Raw genomic sequence first — 22,097 nt, 5'->3', positions numbered from 1 at the left:
AGTTTTTGCAGACTCTCTGAATTTTGTAGTTCATTTCAACCATGAGCAGCTATGAACCTTGGGTGCTCCTTTTCACTTATTATTGGGATGTCACACACCCTGACAGGAACAGGCTCTGCTCGTTTCTCTCCTGCAGTTGGAAGTTTCAGCTCTTGAAGCTGCAGTTGCTTGGAAAAAAGCCATTCAACTGCTTTCCTTTCATCTGCGATGCTGCTCAGTCTGCTGACCTCTTCCTGCAGCTCTTTCATTTGGTGGCACAGCTTCTTGACAACTGCACAGCTGCTACAAGCTGTAAAACCATCTGGCCTAACCTCAGTGAGTTGTTCCAGGCACTCCCTGCAGTTTGGGATTTGTAGATCTGAACTCTCTTTCTGAGGATTTGTCTGGGTCAAGCCTTGGGTGTCACAGGAACAATAGCTTTAACAGCACATGGAACCATGCCCTGTCATGATGTCACCCCCATAGCTGGGGACATTTGTATGCTGTTTGGCACAGATTGCTGGCTCTGGGTTTGTGCCTTTCTGCATAAACTGCAGCATGTGTCAGCTGCCTCATTTAGCTGCACACACACTGATGTGCAAGCACAACTTCAGTACTCACCTCACAATGAGGTACCCTTAAGGTAATTATTTAAAAATTAAACACTTGCACCCAGTCTGTTATTTAAAGGGATTGACTTAAGGGCCTATCTTAACTTCTGGAGCAGTCTGTAGATAGTGTTAAGAGATTCTAAAGGGTTGAACTAAGTCAAACTGCATCTTGTAGACAACTAATGTCATGCTAGGCACTGTGTTTTGCAGAATGTCCCTTTCCTCTTTCATGATTTCCTGATACTCTCCTCAGCATAGTTCGCACATACAAAATTTTGTGTTGGATCTCTTTTTATATCACTTCTACAAGAAAGTAAAGGAAGAGATAATGGCTACCTGGAATTACTGATCTCATTCACAGAAGGAGAGCTGCAACTTTAAAAAATTTCACACTTACCTGAAAGGATGCTATTCTGCTCATGGCACAAGAGTTTTACTTTTAGTTTTACTTTGTTATCGAGTGAATATTTAGTGAAAGATGCATATATTCCTCTGCTACTAGAGAACCTAATTTCAGCAAACATATGCAGGTTAAACAACAAAAACAACAAAAAAAGATAACCAAATAAATCTGCCTAGGAAATAAACAAATTAGATTCTTGGACCACCATTGATAAAATTTCACCTGAATTTGCAAAGATTAAAACCAACTAACATATTCTGCCACACATAATAGTATTTTATAATCTTGTTGCATAATGTATGCTCCCGTGAATTACATGGATTGAATTTTCCTGTGGCTTACCAAAAGATGTGCACCCAGCATATTTTGCCTGGCAAAAAATCTTATGAACAGCATATGAAAGAATGTTATTTTTATAGGAAAAAATCTGGGGGAGAATTAGTGAAGAAGCATGCAAGCAGTTAAATGGAATTCACAAAACTGTCTTGTCTTTAAATTGGAATAATTTCCAGTGGGGCTTTTTTCTGTACATGTGTGGATGCTAAGTGAACTTTGAGCACCTTAATGATGGAGTTGTCTAACAATTCAAAATTTCTATGGTGTTTGGTGCTAACATCAAATCAACTTTCTGATTCACTTTTTTTTTTTTTTTTTTTTGGTGCCATGAATTTTACACATTTACTATTTCAAATTGTAGGTTAAAAAGTAGGAACTTTGTAGTTTATACCTTATCGGCAGACAAGACAGATAAATTGATTTTAAAACAATAAATTCCCTGCATGCAATTTGTGATACAATCACAAAGATTTCTGTGAGAATAGTTTTGAGATTACTGTTTCTACCTTCTATTGAAGCTTCTTTCTTGTTGAAGATGATTACTCTGAAGAGACTGTGGCATAGAAATCTCTATTTCTTATGTCAGAAGAGCACACATTTTGTCCACCCAGCTAGTATTCCACAATCTGTTGAAATTGGGTTTTGGTAATTCTTTTCTCTTGCTCTCAATTTCTCTTTTGCATCATACGTGAAAACAATTCAAAAGAAAAGACCCCAGTGTGGATAACTATTAATCTAGACACATCCTCTTTTCCTGCTTCCTAAGGCTGGAATGAAGAACTGCATTATAAAGTTAGGTTTTTATGAAGAGCATGGGGCAGTCAAATGACACAGAAATAATGTAAAGAACCCATAGTGGATGTAAAGGTTAGCCTGAGTGATTCAAATTCCACATTCCTTTCAAGAAGAAAATAGTCCCCATTATCATGTTTTATTTGTGTTCAGACCATTGTAATCAGAAAAAAAAAGCAAGCAAGAAAAGTTTTAACTTTACCTCCTAGTGGCTAGAATAGTCTGCTGACAATCTGTTTATCTAACTAAATTGCTGTTCATTAAACTGAGAAATTAATTCTTTTCAAGGACTGAAATACAGGGTTCTTTTCCATACTTGTACAATGCTCAACAGTTTGTTCATTTCCTGAAGCCTGAAGGATAAGTTGTGGTGGTTTCGAGCTTCTTAGGTTTTTTGCTTTTTTCTACAAAGTCATTTCAGTCCAATAAATTATCTTGTCAATGGGTCACAGAATTACACCCAGAACTACTTTTATTTACTTAAAATAAGTGAGAGGAGGAGGTAGGCTCTAGTATTGTATTGTGGAGCAAAATATTAAATGTATATATTTATGCATTTCACCAAGTAAGAATATAATGAACAAAGGAGAATTTTTTTTTCAAACTACCCTTTTATAAGTACTGTAGACCTGGGATTCAAGGGGTTTTGTTTTCCTGTTTGATTCATCTTCTATAGGCTTATTTTCATATCTAGTAAATCTTTAATTTAGTGACTAAACACACTTAAACATTTCCTGACATTTTCACTTGTAGTTATGTTTTTTAGTCAGATTGTACCCAAATATTGAGATCAACTCAGAGTTTCATTACAAAAGAGGGTACAACACAGACCACTTGTGTGGCCATAATAGAACAGCTTCTTTAGAAGGAGGCTGTGGGAAATGGTATTGAAAGGCTCAGATAAATCCAGGTAGACCATGTCCACCCCTTGATGAACATATCTGAGCAGGTTGCTTTGTCATAGAAGGCAGTTAGGTTACCAAGAATTATGTGCTCTTGAGGAATCCAGGCTGTCTTTCTCCAGTCACATATTTAATTCAGCTTATGAGAGGAGCCTTTGATCCATAACTTTTGCAGGGACTGTTGTAAGACTGATGGGACTATAATTTCCTGTATCCTGTTTTAAGGATAGGGATGAGAGTTGTACCAGCTTTGTAGATGTATGATTTAAGGCATCTCAGCAAGATGCCTTTCCTGGCATCTAAGGCTGAGCAAGGGAACCTGTTAATTGACAATGCCAGGGGAAAGAAAAAACAGTGAAGCAGCTGGATGTTGCAGTTGTGACTGCTGTTTCTTCTGCTTTTAATGTTCGAAAATGGAAGGGAGACAGAATATTTTGGCAACTGAAAAAAGGGGACCTGCTCCCTGAGCTACTGAGCAATATATGCTTGTATCATTATAGTTATGACTGAATGTCCTTGAGATCATATTGGATAGCAGTAGAATGGAGCAGGTCAGGATGGACTTCATTTTTAGGTTTTGGTTGGTTTTCAATTTTGTTTATGTGTTTGCTGCAAGGGCTTAACTGAATTTTTCTCCCTTGGTATGAACAGCAATGAAAAAGAATAGAATCTGTGTCAGAGAAGAAAGTAGAAACATAGTTCTTTATATAGATTCTGTTGTGGTTAACTGAAGCAGAAATAAATTAACATATCTTAAGAGGAATTTTAAGCTTTAGCTTTTTAAAATTACTAATTAAAAGTGTAAGTACAGAAGGGAGAGCATAGCACCTGCCCTTTCTCTAAATTACACAAAATTTGCCTCTGAGAATTTCTTTACTATGATATTCAATATCCCTTAATTTTAGTCTGAGAACCCTGTGTTATGCATAAGAAATGATAGAGCAGAGTATAAAACATTTACAAATAATAAAAACAATAAACCTATACACACAGTATCCCAAATACTTAGTAACTGATAATGAGAGAAATTAATTAATGTGTTTTCTATTTATTTTTCATAGGTACTTTGGTTTAGAGGAAAATTAAGACCAAAGGTCTGAAGATCATCCAAACAGCTCAAAAGCTGAGTCTTGAACCTCAAGGGTGGAGATTCTTCATCTCTACAAGACAAACTTTTCCAAAATTTGACAGCTCTTATGGTAATTATTTTCTGTATTATGTGGTGAGAATTTTCCAAATTCCACCTTGTGTCTGTTGACATTCATCCTATCCACTGTGCATCTGCCTCACCAGGGAAAGCTAAGAGAATAAAAGACATTGATTTCCTCATCTATGTTTTTTTTCAATGTCCTCTTGCCACACCTCTTAGATACAGAGATGGTGAAAAGAACTAATAGAGACTAAAGAAGGCATTTAGTAGGTGAAAAGAATGAATATAATTTCTCTTATTAAAAATAACAACAACAGATGAAAAAACCAAAAACCATCAAAGAGACCCCAAACTAGAGCAGGAAGGTCTACAGCACAAAGAAAATCAACACAGAAAAGAACTTGATGTTTTTTTTGCAATCTTGGACAAATCTGGAGTTAAGGGAAATAAAAATCTGAAAGAGAAAATATATAGTCCTTTCTCAAACTAGTTGTCATACAGGTGAAAAATGCACCCAAAAAAGTGGTAAATAGAACACATAAGGGAAGCCATGGTTTTAGCTAGAGCTAGTCAGTTCTAGTGCTACTGGAATGTAAGGGTGAATTTTTACAAGATAATAGAAAAGAAAACTAACTGTGAAGTTGTGAACTGCAGTTCCAGGGTTTATTTGTGATATTCCCATTGAACAAAATGACAAGGAGTTCAATGTTAATGTTCTTAAACATGGCACAAGAATGTTTTAGTAGAACTAACTATTTGGCTTTAATTTCCTTTCTACACAGATTGACTCTTCCATGCTGTTTACTCCCGGTAAAATGATAAACTGTTTGTACTTAATCAAAGCCACAAAAGAGATTTAGCTGAGGCAGACTCAGATAAAAACATGGACTCAATTAATTGTTAAACAATATGCATGGTCAAGAGTCCAGTGCTTCATCTCACTTCCAGGATCTCTTATTTTGCTATACAGGCTTTGTTTCATAAGACCATTTCTATTCATAATTTCTTATGATTGCATTTTTTGTCAGTTTTATAGACCACCACCATCATTCAGCCAGAACACTCAGCAATGTTTAAATCCTCAGAAATCTAGAAAACAAAAGCCCAATGTCTACGACTGTTGTTTACTTTTCAGTAAAGTGAGGCCATTGATGTCTTTGAAGCCAGATGAAGCCAAAATAATTTTTCTTTTCCTGAAAAAGAGATTGGTGAGATCTGATGGGACAAGATTTAGATGAGACACTATTTACAGTTGAGTGAGAAGGATCAAGCCATATCTCACCTTATAATGATCTAGTCACTGTAGAAACAGAAGAAAGATTTTATCCTGTTTTTTGTAACTTTGGTGAAGCACTGGAAAAATACCTACAGGTATGATTTCCATGAATGTAAGCACCTAAAATAATGATATTGTTTCTTATATCTACCTTTCAAATAAACCTTTTTTGCAGAGGTCTTTCAGTTGCAATTAAAGTCCTTTCCTTGCAGGACACAACGGATGAGCACAAACGTTTAAGGAATACTCAATGATCAAAACTTGTCTGGTTGAACTTGAAAACCAAAATGTATTATCAATGGAAGAGTAAAAAAAAGATTTAATCCATTCTTTGAGAATTTCAGGACTGTTACATGCTACATGTAAAGTACTGAATAAGTTCCTAAATTGAACATTTTTATTTGTTAAAGCTCATTAACACAAATGTCCTACATGTTAAGAAAAGTAATGAGACACCTTTAATTTATTGGTGGTCTGTTAACTGGTTTTTAAATTTTTGTTCCTCATTATTTTTCCCTGTAATTAATCCATATATTTTTCTTGGCCATAACTTCTTGCTTTATGAGTAATTTATTTGACACAATTATTGTCAAATTAATTAAATAATTAAATGTACAGCTCTTTTTATATTTACTCTTGTAGGTCAATTATTTATATTTAATCAATTGTTAATACACTTGTACAAAATTATTATTGACAAAATACAAAGAAATAGATCTCTTCACATCAAGAGATAACTAGAATCTTAACAATTTAAATCATAATGTCTAGAATTTTATCTCTGTGTCTCTTTTTTTCCTTTTAAAGCTCTGTTTATAGGATCTAATCTTTTCAATATCATTAACTGACATTCACTTAATTTTTAACCTCACAGCAGAAGAACTAAACAAAGAAAATATTTCATTTACGTTGAATGGTTGCCACATCATTTGTCTGAAAATTTATAACATTGTTACTCAATCCCTTTGCTCATCACTACTTCTAAAATGACAACTGGGAAATTGATTTAAAAAAAAAAAAAGTATTTATTTACTATTTCCCCACCATTGCTCATCTGTGTAACCAGACAGTGAAACGACAGAATGTCACAGAAGTATAGGGACATTCACACTATGACACAGGATGTTAAAGTGAATCCATATGACATATGGCACCCTGAAAAATAGCATTATGAGGAATAACAGTCTGCTGCAGATAATGAGGTAGGAGTAATGTATACACAAAGGGCTAGCTCTGACCCAGAGTTCCATTAAAAAGACAACAGCATAAAATACAGCAGGAAACTGCATGTAACAAAATAAAGCAACAGCTTAACAGAATTTCTGAACAAGGTAGAAATTACCAGGACAAACAAATCATAAACACCAAATAATGTTATAAAGTCTGCTAAACCATGGCCATTAGAAAAGGGGAAAGATAAGTGGGTTGTTTATTTATAAAGGAATGAGAGTGGTAAAGGAGAAGAACTTGAAAAGAAAAAAGAGAAACACAAGGTGAAGTAAAACAGTGTTTGGGTCTGTTAAGGATACTTGTGGAGCAGCTTTTTGCCTGACCATGTCAGACAGAAGCTAGAGAACAAATTTATTTTGAGTTCTTTTCTCCAGCAAAACTTATACCTGCTTGCCCTATGTAGTCAGGGAAGTGCTAGGCTGGATGTGTTTCCTAACTCTGCTCAGGGTCATCTACAAGAGGTCATGTAAACATCCTTAGTGCAAAGAACAGCAGCCTTAAATTATTTGAATTTCAAGAATGACATTGTATTACAGCTCATTCTAATGATCACCTTTAAATCTGAGAAAAAAATAAGGTGATGTATTGTTGAACAATTATGACAAAACTAAAAATTCCTGCAAATAAAAGATCAGCAGAAATTAGTTCATTCTTTGCCAAATATCTCAGCACTTCACACTAGAAAAGTACAAATTAGAAAAATATGAAATCATGTAGCTAGGTATTTGTAAAGTACTCCAAACACTACAGTAGATAACACTGAAATGTCCCTGATCCTTACCCAGATCTGCAAGCTTGACCTGAGGTCTGCATTATTATTTCATACTTCTGTGATCATGTGGACCCCTGATTGCATCTGGTTATTCTTCCATTAGCCAAATGAGTAAGAATCAAAAATCTTCTGAAACCATGCAGCCAATCCTGCAGTGAATCCACCAGCTAACGAGTACAAAAGATGCTTTGCAACTTAGTCTCATCATAATTAGCACATGATAAATTAAAAGTACTTGCAAAATAGAAAATTGTGGCTTGACATGATTATTTAGAATATTTACTAATTTCAAAGCAGTAGAAAAATTTGTAAATTGTTCTATTATTACCTAATTTGATTTTTTGATTGTTTGTTTGTTTTGTTTTGTTTTTGTTTCAGACCTAAAGACACGTTGGCAGTTTGAAGGCTTACCTATTTTTGCAGCTGAATGACAGAAATTTCTTCTCCCTGTAAATAATCTCACTTGAATAATTACTAGCAGATATTTATACATTCTGTTTGCAAATTTCTCCTGTATAGATAATTTGTAACTTCTCCAAACAGTACCCACAGTCTTCATTATTCTTGTCACTGTATGTTTTGCTTAATGTCTAATTACAGTTCATAAATGACATGGAAAACAATGTAATCTGCATAATGTTCAGCTGTGTATTTTCCAGACTGCCTGACAACAGTGCTGTCCTAGCAAGACTAATGGAGAAGATTCACTGAAGTATATGACTGTGACAGTCCTTCTTCCTTCTAGTGCTAGGAACATCACATAACTGAAATAATAAGTAATATTACTGTTTATAAAGCTAAGTTATGAACCACTTCCTCACAGGATGCCCGTTGCCTAGATGCCACAGACTTCAATAAAACTCTATTTTCTTGAATGTGTTTTTGCATATTTTACCCAGTGATTCAAGCTTATGAATCATGGAGCTTATACAGAGAATTCTACTCATGTATGGAACAAAGTCATGGTTGATTGGTACAATGACATTTTTGAAATTACATTCACTGCCATTAAGTAACTGAAGGTGTATGTTGTGGTGATCTTAGGAAGGAAGGTTCTTTGACAGCAAGGAGAATATTTATTCATAGCAGACTTACCTCACTTCCACACACTGTGGGAGATGATTACCTTCAGTACATAAGAACTTATTTTTTTGAAACATTTAAGCCATTTCTTATAGAATATAAGCTATACTTGTCACTGTGGCCTTAGAATGGTCCCGGATCACAAACATCAACAGCAGCTAACATGAATTCAGCATGAATTGAGCATGTGAACTTGTGCTTTGCCTGAGGTGAAGTACATAATTTAAATAATGTTATTCCTCATAAAATCTTTCAAAATATTGCTGTTTTGCCTATTTTTATATGCATTATGGAGACATAAAAGTGACTCAAAACTCAAAAAACTTAGATGTTTTGCCAGGATTTCTCCTCAGCCTAGTGATAGGACATAAACTCTGTTTTTCTTTACTTTGTCTTTAGTAAGTAGAATCTTACAGAGCTTTGCCTCTCTTATATGTATTATGGATACAACATTACCTATCTAGTCTTCTAAAAAGTTAGGCACATGAAAGCTTGTATGGTAATGCTTTTTCTAACAACTCAGCCTTTATTCAAGTATTCATCTGAGTGCTTTCATTACCTGCTTAAAACTTCTCATTTTTTGGCTAAATAGTTTTACATTGCTGAGTGGTGCTCAAAAATATTTTTATTATATTTTAATTGCATTGGGTAAGGCAAGTGGTCAATAAGTGAAAATACCTCTTTAATTTTAAAGGAGAGTATGCTGACCAGATATTTTCTTGCAAGACAATGCTTGAGAAATATTTGTTTGGAGCTTATTTAAAATTTTTTAAAGTTTCTTTCATCTTTTCAGACAACAATAAACAGATTCAGTTACTATGAATTTAATGAAAAGGATTTTTTCCCCCCAAAGGGGACAAAATTGCTCTTCTTTTGTATGTTGTTATTATGTTCTTTCATTTTTCTACTCACACATATTCCTGTCTGTAACTGAGGATATTCTGAGAGATTAAACTACTGGAGAATGCATGGATAGACTTCAAACAAGAGTATGTTTTATAGTGTTGTGGTATGCTAAAATTACTTGAGATAACTTATATTAATTTGTGCTATGTATTTTATCACTAAAATCTCAAATACTTTTGCTAATTTATTATTAACACAACTTTTTATAATTTTATTCTAAGAAAAATATCCCTATCAATAAGTAAAATAGGCCAGGGCATGCTCTTTGTGAAATCAGTTGGGTCATCTTGACATAAGTATCTACTGTAAGCATACATAACATTTGCAAAACAGTGGCTTTGTCCCAGCTGAATGTTAGTTTCCACTCACCCTTTCACAGATCCCATTCTGCAGTGCTTCTCAAGCACATCACACCTGCCGTGCTCTCATTTCACCTACTTCACTCACAGCTGGTCCACAGACAAAAAGACATGCACAATACATCATACACCAAATCAAAATGAGCACATGGTTGAAGTCAGCACCCTCCCACTGATATCTCACATCAAAACTGCTGTCACCACTGCAGTTCTTTGTTATTTCTGTCTATAATGCTGCTAGCACAACCTTGTCTCATGTACTTTTTTCCTTACTAATTACCTCAGTGTCCTCCATTCCCTATGCTAACAAAACTGTTATTTACACAAGTGTAGCTCTTCAGTTTTATTATAGAATGAACTGTATGTTGAAGAAAATTGACAAGGCAGATCAATAAAAGAACCCACACAAACAAATAAACAAACAAATGGTCAATGACTGAACTGGCCTGGGAACTGTAGAATGATCTAGTGAGAATTTACAAAATTACTGCTTTATTAAGTGTTTCTAACCACCATCAGGATGAAGTTCTGGTGTTGACAGTGTGGTGCTTGCTAGGAGTGAGGTTATGGAGCTCAAGTAAGAGAGATGGGACTGGTTCTTCTTCCTTGTTCTGCTGGATGTGAGGAGGCTTCTATTTCTCTTTCCCAGATCCAGTCTGTGGTAAGACTGGTCACTCAATCCTCAATCACTGCGTGTCCTCTTTACAAAAATGGCTAACTGTTGGAAGTCTGAATGCTGAGAATTTTAAATTTTCTGTGCTGAAAGGCACAGACCCACAAGAGAATACCATATTTGACTTGAGGCTGTGGAGAAGGCTTCCAAAATTAAATTATAGAACTGGGATTATGGGTGCGTAGTTTGAATAGAAGTGGTAATATCACAGGGTGGAAAACTTAGAGTTTAATGTTTCAGAATATAGTAATATATATAAGAAAAGACGGAGGTTTTAGGGCGGTGGCTTCTTCATGGGTTTGAGTGGTGTTTTGTAATTTGACAGAAAAGTCTGCATTGTGGGACACAAGTGGTTAGTTATTGGGTTAAAAGTGAAAATAATTTAAGTGTAATTTCTTAATTGGACAGTTTAGCTTTAAAAGACCTTGTAAAGAAAGATAGTTTGCCATTTTGTAGCTTGTTAGTGAAATATAGCAGAACTCACGGCTTGTAAGACTGTAACATAGATAAGAGAAATAATAAACATCTGAGTCTGAACACGAAATACTGTCTTGAATGCTTCAATCCTGACCTTGACAGAGACAGAAAAGAAAAAAAAAAAACTGGCAGCCAGCCACTAGCAGGACAGGGAAGGCAGGCAGGAGAGTTGAGACTTTATCAGCCCAGTGTGCATACACACACACAGTGCTTACATACACTTCAGCAGTACAATGAGCCTGGTTCAACCACCTGTTCCGTCTCTAATCCTGTTTAGCAGATCAGACTCACATGTACACCCACACACACACACACACACACAGATAGATACAAACACATCTGGTTCACTTATGGCTTCCCCAGCAGCAGGCCTTCTCATGCTAATTGCTGTTATGCTCAACTTTTAGCTTCTTGCCTGTGTCACACAGAGTGACATACACAGGAAATTAGTTAAGAAGGTAGTTTAAGGAAGAGATAGAATAGGCTGTGGTGATCAGGCTCGTCAGGGCATGTGTATTGCAAAATCTTTTCTTAAATGCTATTAGCCCGTTTCAGCCTCCCTTCTCTTCAATTTACCATTACTCTTATGAGATCTACCTTGATCCTTCTTTTGAGCCTTCCTCTGAATATCATAAAATAATATTTGTTCCTCTTTGCCTCACCTCAGAAGTTTTATGCAATCTCTCAAGCCCCTTTAAATGTCTCATAAAGAGGGTTGGGTTTTTGTGGGTTTTTTTATGATACCCATGATAATCTGATCAGTTGCAAAGTATCAAGGTTACACTTCAGTTATTCCTTTAGTGGCCCTTCAGTCAGCAGCCTGAGATCTATGTTTCTTTTTATTGTCTCTGTTTTTTCTCATGTTCATGAGGGTTTGTGTGTTTGGTTTATTGTTTTCCTTATCCTTACGGAAATAGCCTAATAAATCCAGTGTTCCTACATTCCACATATCCTTAAATTGTTGTATTTATACAAAAGCAAAATCTTCTGAGATAGCTTTGGGCTTTATATCTCTCACAGATAATTTTACACAGTTTTGGGAGACTGATAAATAGCTCAAGAAAAAGTGTGCAGGACATTAAATCTGACAAAGAGTACAAATAACAAGGATCAGATGCCAAGACAAATGACTGGAAGAATTTTTTATACCAGTATATAGTTATCAAAAGACTCAAGAATGACCATTCAGTCCAGAAAGAGTCAAATTCTTTGTTCTATTTCTGACCATTTTCTCCTCTCCAAAGGGAAGAATGATAGAATGTAAGAGTATTTAGAAGCTGAGAATGACTGCTTATAATATCCCTTAACACAGAGGTGTCTTCCTAAATATTTAATTTTTAAGATTCTAGCCCTAATTTCTGAATATAAGTGTGTTCATAAAATAGTCTTGGTATTCTCAGTCTTGAGTGTTAATATATCTTAATTTTAGTCATCCTTATCCACATTTGAGCTGGTTACACTAGCAGGAATATTTAGGATGAATTGCACATATAGGTGTCCATAATGTACTTACAAACATTCAGATAAATAATATATTTTCTATTTCTGTGACATAAATCAGTTACTGATTTATGTCTAACATCTACCTCATAGTCTCATAGTCTACATCATGGTCTCTACCTCACTGCTATTTTATCTGTTGTCCTCCAAGAATATTGTTGTCCTTTATATGTTGGAAGTTATTGGTCTCAGATATTTTCCTCGTATTTTTTTTATTTTGAAGTCTACATCTGTCCTCTGATGGTATTCATTATGTGACACAAATAAATGAAAAATATTAAGAGAGACGAGGAAATAAAAAAAAGTTTAACTTTGCACTCCCTGAATGTTCCAAACTAGCCTAATCTTCTGTGATCAGCATATTTGACAAACATATTCACTAATTTATTATACAGAAAATTAATATAACATTTGAACAGTGCTCAATGCAAGAGCACTTTCTGCACACTTGCTACATGTGGCTTCCTAAACTGACAACAAATAATTCAGTAACTTCGCTTTGACTACTTCTTTGTGTGTCTGTTCCTGTATTTAGTTTTGCTCTTCCACAGTAATTTCCTGATTCTTATTTCTTAGTGTTTATGAGAATGTCAAGTGAGGTTATCTCGAAATTCTCTATCAGTCATCTAAAATCCGATAAAATTCACAAGTCAATGGGGTGCTTTAGAAATAATATGACTGTGTATTAGAAACTGATGTCTTTGCTTCAGAATTTTTCTGCTGACAATCCCATATTTGTTTTTAAATACACATTTTCTACCATGTTGTAATTAGAGATCAGTTAATAGTGTTGGATGAACTAGGGAACTTCTCAGAATAATAAAAATTATTTACCATTCATTTTATTCCTGTTCATTATGTGGCATAAATTGTTTGCTTGGTGTTTTATGAATGCAAGTCTGAAGAAAAAGTGGAAGTGAAAGCAGCTTGAAAATGCTATACAATTTTCAAATTATGATGTCCAGATTTTTATTAGCATTTTAATATCTTACCATTCTTTCCAAGCAGTTACTGTTTAATGAAGTGAGATATCTTGAAGGCACTTCATAATTACTGAGAAAAAAATTATATCTAGTGCACTTTTGCTGATTTTTTCCTGACCCCTCTTTTCAAGGATATTGAAAGGAAAATACATGAATAGATAAACAGAGTTTTCAAAACATGTTTCAAGACCAAAGGCTTACAGTTTTGTGCAATACTTAGGGAAGATACGACCTGGGAAAATGCCTTAAGATTTTGTCCTCACCTCAGGAAAAGTTTCCTGTCAAATAAAAGATAAAGTAATCTATTTTCATCCTTATTATGTCCCCTATTGCCAACAAAATAAACTGGTTTATCCTCATATTAGGTTGGCTGAATGACAGAAATATTGCATAATACTGCTAATGGTACCCAGTTAATGGAGGGTAATGGAGCAGAAAATATGTTCATTACTGAAAAGGTGGAGAAGAGATGCTTTTATATTGTTAGCCTAGAAAACCCCAAATGACTTACAGTTATTTGTCTGTAGACTGCAGGAAATGTGATTAGGATGTTGGCATGACACAATGACTCACTTAAAAGTCCCTTTTCCCATTTTACTTCTCTTAAAGTTAAGGACTTAAAAACTTAGGATCACTGCATTTTGCCTTTCCATTTGTGATGATATCTATATTCCAGTGTAGTGCAAGACTCAGAACTTCAGCTTATATTGAAAACGTCTATAAAAATATTTTTATTGTTGTTTTTGATTTTTATAGTGTGGCACACTATAAATTATGATCAAATTTAAAAAGCTAATATTAAAGATTATATTTTCTTCAATACCAAGAATATGTGGAATGTTTCTCATATTTGTTTATATTATATAATTATATATATTACAATATTTGTTTATATTGTATAATTATATATATAATATATAATATATAATATATTATATATAATATAATATATATATATAATATATTATATTTTTGTTCTATTATAACATTTTGTACCTTTATAATTCATAAGAAAAACAAATTTACTTCTTAAATCTAGCAAGCATAAAAGATTGGCTTCCTTTAAATATGTATAACGGCAGCAAAACTTTTATTTTGTTAACTTAAAACTAAGGAGAAGAAACCCCTTATCTTTATGAAAGTTTAATCAAGCATGATATATAATCGTTTTATATTGTACATGAAAAAAACAATAAAAAATTTTAAGTTTCATAAGCTTAATTTCTGCTTCTATTGACTTAAATTTGAATAGGAACAGGCTCTATAAGCTTTTTGACTGTAAGCCATTTTATGCATATAATACTTAAAGTTAGAGGCAGCAGTTTTGTTGTCTTTCTTAATCACTTTGTATTAATCTTTTCAAAATGATTGTGCCAAGAAACTTGCAAATGGCCAGACCTTCAACCAAGATCTATTACTTAAAGAGTCATGGCAGGTGAAACTGCCAGGAAAAGGTGCTTTAATTTTACTACACTTGGTAACATTGTTGTGGTCATAGTATTTATTTTGTTTCATGTTCAACTTATATTAATAGATAAGATTAAAAATTAAGACTCCAAAAGATAAAGATCCCGAGGCTTTCTTCATAATCTACTTATAAGAAAAATGTGTATTATTATTATACTATATTATTGAAATTATTAATCTGTAGATTGCTAATTCTTGCAAGTGTATAAATAATATATGTGGAGGTATTAACATAATATTAATAACGCTGAATTTAATTTTTTTCCCAGAAATTTGGTGATGATCACATCCACTCTTGCATCCTAACTCTGGGTTTCAAGCCCTTTTACCCTAGATCCAACCTTAAGTCAGAGACATAGTTTTCTGTGTCTCTTTCTGCATGGTTGATAGGTCTAGCAAGTGCTCCAGAATTATCTGATATTGATGGACATAAACACAGTCTCTAATGAGCAAACATGTTAGGCCTCCATATTAACTTCATAAAATAATTAAAGTAAATTCAGCTGTAGCTGCAAATGAGCTAATACATTGCAAATTGTAAACATACTTTCATGGAGACTAACTTCCTTGTGGGCAAATTTTTTTCATTTTTGAAAATTTTATATTTGGGTGTTTAGATGTTATTAAATTCAGAAATTTTAAAATCCTGTATTTTTAGGGGTTTCTATTTTGATATCAATGTTATCTTTTCTTAAAGGATTTCATGCACTTTGTTTTCTGCTGTGTTATGTTACTCATTTCCCATATTTTCGATGACATAAAAATAAGGACTGAAAAATACAAGGCGCTTTTGCTTAAGCTCTGGGAATTTAAAATGGTAAAACCATCACATTTTGAGACTTCTTTAAAAATAAAATTAATATTTTCAATACAATAAATCCAAGAGAGATTAAAAATTTAGAAAAAAAAGGCATAAGAATAACCTATAATAATTTCCAGTCAAGCAACACTTTATGTTCTAGTGTCAAATTAATGGACAAAAACTAAAATATTCTGAAGTTGTTGTAGTGTATTGGACTCCAGATTTATGTTTGCAGATTTTGTTTACTTTCAGTTAATGCTAACTAAGTTTCTAATTTTTCCTATGTTTCTTATTTTGTCTAGTTTGAAATATTATGCCTGGCATTGAGAAAGAAAACCTTCATTTTGGTATAAATTATATAATTCAATTGGTATAAACTTAAAATACAGGTAAGATGGTTTGCCTTTGGACTTTATAGTAATTTATAGTAATTCTCAAAGAGCTAAGAAAAGCTCTCTAGGATCCAATATTCCTCTGAAAATCCAGTAATTTCATAATGCATAATATTGATGTTTCATACTTTTCAAAATCTATGTCTTTGAATTATTTTATAGTTTTCCCCTCTAAAATCTCAAAACTCTTGAGCTTTTTTTTCATTTAAAAGACAAAAGCAAAATATGAAAAAAATACACCAAAAATATTTTCATTCTCATATAATCTTGAGGCCTATTGAGCATTTCCTGTAATTCATAGTGGTTTTCTTCTATAAATCCTTGTTCTTCAGCACCAGAATGAAGTACCATATTTCAAAGTCTTCCCAAAGTTAATTCACATAATTCATCTGAAACCTTTCAAAAAGTTGTACATTCATCCATAAGTTATTCTAAGATTAATTCAATTAGAAATTCTGTCTGGTAGAGACACTCTCCTTTTCACCGGGATAAGGCAAATAGGATGTCTGGAGTTGTTTCCTATTGGTCTGCATATTTTGGTTCAGCAAATAAAAAAAAAATAATAACTTGAAAATCAAAACTATGAATAAGGACTGCAGTTTTTGTAAAGATCTCTGAATTGAAGAAAAAAGCTAGGTGAAACCCTCTATTACAGGAAAATAATCTTTAGGAATTTATGTTCTTCACAGTAGAGAAAGACCTAATCTTTAATGAGATCAACTTTGAGCTAAGAGGAACTGAGCCCAGCTAGATACAAGGAAGACCATTCTCAGAACTTTAAGGATAAATATGTGATGTAACTGAAGACGTTTATGAATAACTTCATTTTCCTAAGTCCTCTAAATGTGCATGTGTGTGAGGAGAAAGAGAGCTCCAGCAGCCAGGGTTCAGTTTCTGTTATTCAAGACTGGCAATCTTTGTCATTTTTTTGCATGCCTGTCAAATAATTTGCATGAATTTCCAGCCTTGATGGAATTTAGCACTTGAGTGTCCAAGTTGGTTTTCTTTATTCATACTAGAATATTCAGTGAATTCCAATTTGCTCGCCGTCAATCATACTTGATATGTAGTCTATAAAAGGCAGTGGTTTATATAACATGCCAAGTGTTTGCCTTTTTATTTCCAGCATTTTTTTTTTTTCTTCTACATTCAGGGAAGTGTAAACAATGTATCTGACAATAATATGTCCTATCATAAATGGTAACCATCATCTCATGCTACTCATTAAATTTTATAAAGTGTCCTATACTTGCAAAATCCAAATAATTTTTTCATCACCACAGAAGAGCAAGTAACAGAGAATTTCAGTCTTAAGCAGTTACAATGAAGCATAGGCAGCTATACCATCTTGAAAAATCTTCTTTAACATTATATCTTCATTGGAGTAAGAATGTTATGTGAAAATTCCTTGTGAAAGCTCAGGGAATAATACATAAAGTAAAGCAAGCACCATGTTTTGAAGGACACACAGCTCAAAATCCCTTCATAAAAGGTGTGTTAACATGTCTTGAAAAATAAGAAAAAATTTTTAAAGTTTTATCTTTCTTTCTTGCACACATTAACCTTTTTTTTTCATTCCCTATCTCTACATTTACTAAATTGCTACTTCAGCCCTGTTTTGATCATAAGTTTTTATAGACTTAATTCTAGCTAAATTAGCAAATAAAATTCATTCAACCAATTTTCTTTCTGAATTTTACAGTATTATAAAAAGAAAATAATACCCATTTGTTTAAATAAAATAATAGATTATATTGTGGCCTGAATTTTTAAGCATCAGTCTCCATTTACTTCAATAGAGAGATATTTTAATGTCAGTTTTACAGAGGAAACTAGTTGTTTCAAACAGAAAAAAGCCCTGCCATTTCACAGCTGTTTAATGGATCATAGGAAATGAGGAGAATCTGGTGACCCCTCCAGGCATGTACATGAACTCTTGCAGAACTTTGAAAATTGGTAAATAGAAATAAGAATTATGGCATTTCTGAAAACAGTAGGAGGTTTTAAGCTGACCTAGTATTTTAATTGAAACCCTGTATATAATGAGACTATCAGCTTCATATCTGTCCAATTATTTTACTTTTTCTTTAAAAAAAAACCCAGACAAACCAGAAAATGTAAGTAAAGGAAAAATATGAAACACCCTCGTTTATAAAATACATTTGGATTATAGATAAAAAAAAAGTAATATATAAAAAAAAAAAATAACCAACCCAAATAAAAAACAAAATAAAACCAAAACATAATATAAGAGAAAAAGGAAGCAGGGATACAAGACCAAATTTTAAAGATAAAGTTCACAGAGGGATAAGAACACTAGCATGGTATATGCTCACCAGGTGCTCAAATATGAGCATTTAAGTTTGCTTAATGACTCCAGAAATAGAATCCATATGTTGCAGTTAGTTCTAGTTGAAAAAAACCTGCCACTTTAAGTCTTCAGAGGTAGTACTAATAGATGGTCTGTTAATATTGAAGGCTAAAAGTTGAGTCGAGGGTGTTTGGACATACTCTACTTTGGAAATAACATGAGCTCAGCGTCCTGTAGCAGTGAGATTTACAATAATCTGTTCTTGCACCTAATAAGATTGGAAATACATAAATAAACTGTAAAAAGAAAGGTTAAGTTAAGTAGTAACATGTATAGTATCCCTCATAAATTCTGGGATAGCAAGATTCAAGATCATAGGCACTTATTCAGAATCTGTTTCGTATGCTGCTTGGTGGTGTGTGCTGCAATTAATAAGTTGAAATAGAAAATGGAATATAAAAGGCCCTTGCTGGCCAGAACAAGAACGTGAAAGATGTTTAATCTATTTAACTCTTTTGTTTATTTTTTTGTTTCTAAGTCTTGCTTTTCCTCACAAAGTGTTTGCTGTTTATAGCACTGAACATTTGCTAGAATCCCTCTCCTGCCACCAACCTGTAAGTAACTACAACAGAGAAAACAGTCCCATCTTCCTCTCTTTTTTCAGTCCTGTGAACTTAGACAGGAAAAGTGATTATCACTAAAAGTGTAGGTAGTGGACAAAGAATACACTAAGAGGATGTTCTTGCCCATCAAAGAATAGTACTGAGACCTTTTTTGCACTACCTTTGTAGTGCAAAACCCACATAGGAACATCACAGCAGATCCGTTTGCCCAGAATATATCCCATTTCCTGCAGAGTAGGAATAAGGACAGCCATGTCTCCAGTCCTGAGGTTACATCATGGTTTGTGAATATGGCGCTGAGTCCTCTACATACTTGGGCAAGTCCTGGGTTAAGAAGACCATTCCTATGGATGAAGATGAAGGATTTATGGAAAAAAAAAATCAAACCAAAACTCTTAAATAAAATATCTCCAAAGTTCCTAAATCATTTTAGAGGACCAGAAGGGGGCTCAGATTTTTTTTTTTTTTAAATTAAAGTATTTATAAAGATATATTATGGATGAAGTCCTTAGGCCAGGATCAATCATACATTGCATGGTCCAGGATCTTTTCTCTTTATATGTTAAGAAATAGAAGTAACCAATTGATAAATTTGAAGTAATGATAGTTATCTAAGGAGCTTTTTAAATTGTCCTCGAGAGATGTCTATTTTTCTCCGTTGACCAACAAGAAGACTAAGCTAATTCTGATGTAGAAGTCTCTCACTGATATGGGTAGTAAGAGAGCTGGGTCCTCCACTCACCTTCATTCTTTTGTGTTGCATACACGTGCATTTTTCTAGACACTCAAAAAAGAAAAAAAATAAATAAATGAAAAGGGAAATTAAAGACATTTAAAGTAATTTTTCAATAACTAACTTATGTCTTATTGAAAATGTTTTGTCTTGGAATTTAAAGGACATTTTTCAGCATCTATTTCTAAGTATGTATTAAGAGGCTTCATCCAAACATGTGCTCAAAAGCAGATGCAGAATTCCTCAACCCTTGCTCCAAATCAGATGGAACTTATGCAACCCCATTAGTCTGTCAATGCTAATGTACACTAATGTACTTTGTTTCTTAGTCCTACATGTTTGGGCTTTTTCTTTCCTTTTGGATGCCTTTCAGAACAAAGGTTGTGAACTGACATCCCTTAAAACCTGAGATGTAATTTTGAAGTATTTTTAATTTATTATGAGTCTATATGTGTTATTTGCAATTTGAAAACAGTTTAGAAGTATATGCACTTGATACAAGTACTGAAGATATTGCTGAAATGGGGAGGAGGGCACTGAAATGAAGTAAAAATGGAACACTCAGAATTTTGTTTTCTTTTAAAACATGTCATATTTAAGGTAAAGCATATTGTTATGCAAATTCAAGTCCAGTCTATTCCTAATATACTGATAAAATTTTTATCGCATATGCAAAAGAGAAATATCAAAGAAAAATAAAACTGTTAAAATAGCATACACTCAAATACAAACTTAAGAAAATGAGAAGAGAAAATTAAAATCTGAGGTAGAAAATAATGTACAAAGGTTTCTGCCATTAAATTCTATGTTAAAGATAAACTGAATAGATTTTTCATTCTGAATGTAATCACAAAATGAGACTTGAATGGCAAATTTTCTGTTAGATGAAATTATATGTATCATCCTATGAAATTATAGTTTGCAAAGAGCTCTGTACAATCACACCTGATATCATTAAAGGATTCATTCATGTTTGTCAGATTTAGGAAAATACCTGTATTAGGAGAGTTGGGTTTTTTTTATTTGACTTTTTCAAACTGGCTCAGTGAATGTAGATGATGAAATTAGAGTAGCAATAAAGTCTTTGTTATTAATAGACCAGTTACTGGAATTCAGTGTAATTAAGAAACAAATCAAATAACACACTCTGGTTTTGATTAATAGAGGATACTGAAAAAAGGTTTCAATTTTTTATTGTAGTTTTGTCTTCATTTTGTTTTCTTATAGCTGTCTGAATAAATGTAGCATTTCAAGTGCAGTAATGTAGTTGAAGACAGTCATGAATCACTAAACTACCTTGCATCCTAGCACTAACGTGAGAGAAGTTATTTAAATCCGTATTCCACGTGACTTCCCTAATATCAATAATTTCGAGTTGTTCTTGCCCATTAGAGTAATTTAGATATCGTTTTAGGGGAAAATACATACATATACGGATTCTGATAGTTTTGTGGAACCTGGTAGGGAAATATGAAATCTGCTGGATTTAGGTGAGCAGCTTTAAGAATGACATGGGGGTGCACAATTAATATTTATAAAGAAGGGGGAAGGAAGGAGAACTGAAAGAAAACAGGGTTATTGTATAATGAGTTAACACAGCCAAATTGTTAAAATTATTTACATTTCATAGATGATCTGGTTTAGTGTGATATAAAAGGTTTGGAATTATGTGAAGAGACTGTTGGAGCTGTGTTTATGATATTTGCTTCTTCAATTAAATCTCCAGCTTCTGGAGTTTCCTTGACAATATTAGAAAGATTAGCTGATTAGCAAGTATCTTACTCTTAAAATGCAATATGAAGTATTAAATCTTTCAGACTTCTAAATCAAAATATAAATAAAAACCCAAAGACAGCAGGTCCACTTGTTTGATTACAAGTATCCTAAATTTGAAGAAGAAGGATGAGAACTGGAGGTTTGGGTTCTCAGTGATGAGTCGTGGCATATGAAATTGGATTCTGAACCATCTCTCTCTCTCTCTGTGTGTGTATGTGTTTATCTTTCCCAATAATTTTGCCTCCCTGCTGCAAAATATTGCTAATGAAGAAGCGAGAGAAGAATTTTGTCTTTCATGGATGGATGGAGACAACAAAAAGGTGCTTGAATTCCTGTCATAAATAAGCCAAGAATTATCACCCTCTCTGGGCTGAAAATTTGTGATGGATAAGGTGTTCACATGAATATTTTGTTATTTCATATTGTTAGGAATAAGTGCTACAGAAGGAAACACTGAAAGGGGGAAAAGGAGATAATGTTAAAATGGCAAATAGAAAAACAAGGGAAAAGGAGAGAACTTACTGGACACCACTTGATGTCTTCACACTTTGACTGTAAAAC

The 22,097-nt window shown here is 33.5% G+C and overlaps 1 protein-coding gene across 1 annotated transcript in view; it reads right to left on the bottom strand.

Annotated features, from left to right (window-relative positions):
• Positions 1-35: 35 nt before the first annotated feature.
• Positions 36-22,097, bottom strand: part of LOC144248904 (uncharacterized) — a 137,246-nt gene continuing 115,184 nt past the window's right edge. The window contains exons 3-4 of the mRNA XM_077790882.1: positions 988-1,097; positions 36-394 (exon numbers count right to left, since the gene is read on the bottom strand). Of these exons, the coding sequence (XP_077647008.1) occupies positions 36-394; positions 988-1,097 (469 nt within the window). The remainder of the gene's footprint in view (positions 395-987; positions 1,098-22,097) is intronic.

This window comes from Lonchura striata, chromosome 2 (assembly GCF_046129695.1).
Source record: "Lonchura striata isolate bLonStr1 chromosome 2, bLonStr1.mat, whole genome shotgun sequence".
Classification (NCBI taxonomy): Eukaryota; Metazoa; Chordata; class Aves; order Passeriformes; family Estrildidae; genus Lonchura; species Lonchura striata.
Note: the sequence above shows the minus strand (reverse complement) of the source record. Positions and strands in the feature narration are given on the sequence as shown.